The following is a 6,000-nucleotide window of genomic DNA, read 5'->3' as shown; positions in this document are numbered from 1 at the left end:
TTCCACTTTTCCCTCCTGCACATTTTATCGCGCATCCCCTCTGCCGGTCCTCTCGCTGGTCCAGGCTCACCTGCCACATCCTCCTCCTCGCCACAGCGAGCAGCGCGAGGGATACGATGGGGGGGCGGGCAGGAGTGGATGATGGGCAGCCGCAGCTTCCTCTCGGCGCGCCTCCTTCCTCCTCCTCCTCCCTCCCGCCGTCCGGGGATCCTCCTCTGAATTGACACCAGGCAGTACCGGCGGCATAGGATGCCCAGACAGAGGCGGCAGGCGGGCGCAGAGATGCACACACGGCGGCAGCTGCGCACGCAGGGTGGAGGCCGGACGCAGGCAACGGACCTAAGGATGGTGCGCAGTTGAATAGCGGATTTTAGGCAGCCTGCGCTCCTCCCGGTGATAAGGAGGGGGAGAGAGCGGGCACACCGTGCACAGGAGGTGCCGTGTGGCTGGGAGGATTTTTCCCTGATGTGCTACAGGGAAGGTACAATGGACCGACGTGAGGCTGGGTATGTCCGCGGAAGAGGTGCGGCTCAGCCTCTGTGGTAGATCCGCGGCGTGGTGCCTCGCCTTGCGTAGCGTCTCTCCATCCTGGATGTTAGAGCCTGCGCTTGGAGCAGGAGCCTCGGATCCCTCTCTGCTGATGGCTCAGTGATCGCCTCCCAGCTCCGAGATAATGACCTGCTGACAGCTCAGTGTCTGGCCTCAGCTGCGTCTTATTTCCCAGATTGTGGCTCGCTTTGTCGATGAAACTGCCCTGGGCGCTCTCGCCCCGCGACTCCACCCCCCGGGCTCTTTCCATAGCGCCTAATGTGTATCGCAAGCCGGTGTTGACATTCGACACCTGGGGTTTCCCAGACATTCCTCTGCTTCTCAGCCGTAGCTCTCCTGCACTCGCCTTTACCTGCTGCTCACACCCTGCAACTGGAGCTACACCCCTTGCCGTGTAATTAGGCCCACCTGACATTTCAGCACCCCACTGATAAACTTTGGTGGCGATTCTTGAGCCCACACGTGGAGCGAGTCACCTTCCCGAGTAGAGAAATGCACAAGCGTAGCCCCCCGGAGTCTCTGACTGTCATCCCTATGAATGAGCTCCCCCGCCCACCCATGCAATCCCAAGCCACTGCACTAGGGTAAACAACAGCAACCCAGCCACGGCTATCCGCACACCGCAGGAATAGGGAAACCCACCCAGATTCCTATTGCTACATGCCGCCCAGTTATGATAACCTCCCTATTCAGTGTGATGCCCTAGAGTGACCAACGTATACCAATGATTGCCGCCCTCCCACCATGACATTGTGAATTATCCATATCGTGAGATTACTTTCCTGAGACCATAGCATTAGGATAGCCACTCGTACCTTGTACTTGCCAGACCTATATCAGTGCATCACCGCTACTGAGTGATTTCAGGCTTCATTCTTTCACTGGGGGTTAAGACGTGCATCCCATATAAGTGCAAAGAACGTTTGCTCTGTCAGTGCTATTCCCAGATCAAAACAACGGCACAACACTCCTCGGGGGTTACTGCAAGCACTATAAACGTTCTTCATTAATTCATAACAACTTCAAGGCCTATTTGTTTATTACTTTACACTGCTGTGCGCAAGACAACCCACTCCAAATATCTCTGCGGTTCGCAAGATCCAACCTTTGAGTTGAGCCACTGTGGCCCTGTAGTTGCAAAACCTAAACTTTGATTGGGACAGCCCCTTCCCTGGTGATTGTCGTCCTTCAGGCTACTTTTTTCTTGCTTCCTTGCACACCGTAGCAGTGCCCTTCCCAACCACAACCTTTCAATTTTCCTGACAATACGTCACTGGGGCTCATCACCCTCAGTCTATGCCTTCTGTACTTCAGTCCCTGGCAGTTCCCTCCATTCGTGCCCTGTGATTGCTCTGCCTCAGACCATGGCATTGGCGCTTCTTGGACTTACCCCAATCTCACCCTTGAGGACCAGTGAAGAAGATGGGGCTGAAGTCCAGGAGTGCTGGTAGTAATGCTGGGGATCACCAGGAAGAGAAAAAAGCGGGTCTGGCTGGCGACGTAGATCAGGCCTCCCTGGCACTGGGAGGCGGGGCTGACAAAGAAGGGACCCTGTTGATTGGAGCTGGAAAGGAAGAAACCAAGAGGAACCCACAAGGAATTAGCCTTCTGGCAAAAACTCCTCTGAGCTGTAGCAGACCTGTTAAGAGGAACAATGCTAAATACCGGAGGATCCAAACCTTAATCTATGATGCCTTGGAGAGGCCCAGGGGCTGGGCGCTGCTCTATCACGCCTTTGTGTAAGTACAGCAGTGATCACAATGTCATTTATTTTAATCACATATCAGACACTGATGCCATTTTTCTTATTCCATGTGATGGTTGAAATTTGTTCTTCTATTGTAATTGCATCAATTATGTTTTTTTAAATTGTTCAGATGTTTCACAAACAACACGCCTTAGCGTGTGACGTAGAGGAGTGTGGTAACCGGAAAAATGTATTTTTTTTGTTGACTTCTGGAGTAACACAGCCACCAGACTCACTTTGCAGGATACATTGTCAAGGAAGTCTTCTCCTTTATCATCTGCTCCTGCTATGCAAGGAGGGCGAATCAGCGGGTAGATGTACAGAAGCTGGTCTGCCATGTATACTGGAGTTATCCTTGTTAAAGTCCACCTAACATACTTTCACTAAATATAATTTCCTTAACATCCTGGGGATCACCCAAACAGAATTTTGGGAATACTATGGCTGCCAACTGACAAGGTGCAAGCCATTGCTCACATTTGGTGATGCAAAATCTACTTCCTACTCAAACGCATAGAAATTCTGTTGAGGAGACATTTAGGAAATGAGATCTTCACCAGAAACTGCAGCCACTTTGGTGGAGAAACTATTACTATTTTGGTGAAGAACTCTGATTCCTTCGGAAGTTCCTCTGCTTGGAAAAGATGTGGTCCAAATTCTACATCAGGACTTTAATTTTTGAATCATAGAGAATCTTTTAACTCATATCATTCGATCCATGGGAGATTAAGGAATATGAAGTTTCAGTCGTGTAACACTATGGAGAGCTGTGTGATGTTTCAATGACTAAATGTTTTAGCTTAACGTTTCTGGTGCGCTGCCAAGTGTGGATTAAGACTGTTTTTTGAAGAAGATGCTTTCTCCTTCGTCACCTTGTTTCTTTTCTGGTGTGTATATGTTCCATTAGAGACAGATGATAAAGAGCACACCAGTTGCAGGTCTGATTGTAAAAGCTACTACTAATGTGGTTAAGTTGGTATGATATATAAATACATTCATATAAATTCACAGGGGGCATTGTGGCCCACTAGTGTGACATGCTCACAACAACCCATGATATTAGTGGTTTGACTAGTTCATTTGATTTGTTGGAGCCAGTAACTGAGATAAAGGCAGCTGATTCAGGTAAAGCATGTCACTTTCTGAATGACCCTCTGCTAACTTTGCAGAGATCTCCCGGAATCCTCCAATATCCTATTACACGACCTATACCCTTTTGATAATCAACATCATTTTGGGGAAAAGGACTATTTAGCCCCAAGTTTCTGTAGATGTGTCATTTTGTTAGTTTTGTTTCTTTACTCTGTACTTTGCATATTTGTGTCATTAAATAACTGCAGTTGAGATCTGTGAGCGCATCTGGCCTTATCTGGTCTCTGATAGCTATTGATAAGGGGATGCGTTAGAGGTTCGTTGGACCTTTTGACTCCGCTAAGAGTGTTCCACCATGGACACAAATTTTACTCATGACCCAACCAGCAACAATACAACTTGGTTTAACAAATCAATTATCAGAAACTATGAGTCAGTAAACTTTGTACAGCATGGCCCATGTGTCCATGAATAACCACACCTTTTGGTCAAGTTAGAAAGTTTATTTACTTAGATTAACAATGCTAATATCATGCAAATTAATCTTAAAACCAAATGATGAACATATATGAAAAACACAGGCTGACCAAAGCGGGAGGAAAATCTCAATCTAACCAAAACATTTAATATTAAACATTCAAGAGTTACTGCACAAACTAATAACAAGAATATCTGAACAACAGAAATGACATACATCTATACTCGACAGGTGAATTAAATCAATTTGTTAATAAAGTTTGTTTGAACATGGGCACTCTAACTCACCTTCTAATTTGAATGGCATGTTTGGCGATCATGCAAAAGAAAATTAGACAAAAGTTAATTTGGAAAACATCTAGCTATGGCTCTAAAAAATATAGTGGTTGGTACCTAAGAGAAAAGAACAAAATCTATAAAAGAGAGAATTTTATTTTGTTATACCTCCCCTGAATGGATCAGCAAGAATCGATGTCTTCGTCAGTTGGTCAGCGTTAGCAGGGGAAAGTGAAGGGGATTGGCTTACCAACGACTGGGCCCTAAATTGCTGAACCAATTTAGAAAGGGCATCAAACTAAGGAACAATCAATAATACCAATAACTACACAAAGGAGGTTTCAAGTCTAGGAAGAAAGGGTATCTGGAACTGCGCTAATCCTGGTATGTGCAGTCGGGATATGTCAAATCCACAAAGTAATTTCTTGCTCCATCATTGGTCAGAACATCGGATGTTCACAGTGGAACCAATAAACATGATTTCTCAAATCTGTGATATAGTTAGACAGTCTTCCACACGTCGATGATTGGCTCCTCTTCTCCCGTTCCCATCACAAGTTTCGTCTAGTAACTTTGCAATCATAATTCCAGTCAGTGAAGCCATTGTCATGTCCTGGGAACCTCAGCTTCTCATGCACCATAGATACAAATGTATCGGCAGCTAGTACATCGCATTACAGCAGACAGTTCTCACAACAACAAAAAAATTAAGACATCAACTAGTTTAACGTTGCAACATTCCAGATCTATTTGGACAGCACTGTGTGAACAAAGAACAATTGTGAATTCTGCTTGAGACAGAAAACATTTACGAACATTTATTTATGCCGAGTAGGCCCATGATTTCACAATTCCACTATGCCTAGTAATAATATGGAAATACATTTAATTAACACATTAATATGGTCCACTGATACATTTAGTTTGGTATATGCATATTATTTCTAAACAATTAATATTATTTACTTATTATTGTCATACACATTATTGTTGCCACCTAGGTGGGTACATTTTCCAAAAACTCTCTATTTCGCTATATTAGCATAATTAATGTCAATTCCTAGTTACTAATGAATGCAGGTTTATTATTAATTAATTCAGGTTTTACACTTCTCAAGATTATTCTTGGATGAAGCATATACACCATCCAACAAATCACATATAGGAGTTAATAGGTGCAAGGAGTTAACTTTATTGATGATGTGTTTGGGTGCTCCTATTGCACAAAAGGCAGTGGTATAAAAACAAATTTCACAGAGACCTGTGAAATATTATCCATATTTCGTGGAAATGACATCATATTCTCACCCTCCACATAGCTTCACCATTGTCCCTTGTTTAATTAGTTAGGGAAAGTTTCAAGCTTCTCTGGCTATAGCCCTTTGTTTAATTAGCAGTCTATTTTTCAAAGACAATGAAAACCATAACAATATATACGCAATCTCTGAGCATTGTGAGTTTTACCTTGCTTGCAGCAGCTTCAAAAATCTTTATGCACAGCCATTGCCTATGTTTTATTTAACAGCTTATTCATGAAATCTAAACATCCTAATTGCAATCCGTTGCCTTTGTTAGCTCTGCCTTGCTAGGTGGAAATTTGATTTGTAAACCTAGATTGTTTTTTTAAGTAAGTAACTCCTGGAGAGAGAGAAAGCCAGAGAGAGAGGGAGGATTCATAATGGTGAACCTAGTAGTAGTTCCTCTTGTGCCATATGGTTATGGTGGTGCCATAAACCACAAGGCCGAAGGACGAGTAGTTTGCAAAGGTCACCATAACCTCAAGAGGTACAAGAGTACCATTCAACATAACTGTTGCATTCTTCATATTTCATCTTTAGTTTTGTGCAGATAGTAAGAAA

The 6,000-nt window shown here is 44.1% G+C and overlaps 1 protein-coding gene across 2 annotated transcripts in view; it reads left to right on the top strand.

Moving 5' to 3' along the window:
- Nucleotides 1-232: 232 nt before the first annotated feature.
- Nucleotides 233-6,000, top strand: part of KCNQ3 (potassium voltage-gated channel subfamily Q member 3) — a 660,337-nt gene continuing 654,569 nt past the window's right edge. The window contains exon 1 of one of the 2 annotated variants that reach the window (XM_069220769.1): nucleotides 233-2,288. In XM_069220769.1, the coding sequence (XP_069076870.1) occupies nucleotides 1,972-2,288 (317 nt within the window). In that variant the 5' untranslated portion in view covers nucleotides 233-1,971. The remainder of the gene's footprint in view (nucleotides 2,289-6,000) is intronic. The other variant, XM_069220768.1, reaches the window with a different exon arrangement.

The sequence above is a fragment of the Pleurodeles waltl genome, chromosome 2_2 (assembly GCF_031143425.1).
Source record: "Pleurodeles waltl isolate 20211129_DDA chromosome 2_2, aPleWal1.hap1.20221129, whole genome shotgun sequence".
Taxonomy (NCBI): Eukaryota; Metazoa; Chordata; class Amphibia; order Caudata; family Salamandridae; genus Pleurodeles; species Pleurodeles waltl.
Note: the sequence above shows the minus strand (reverse complement) of the source record. Positions and strands in the feature narration are given on the sequence as shown.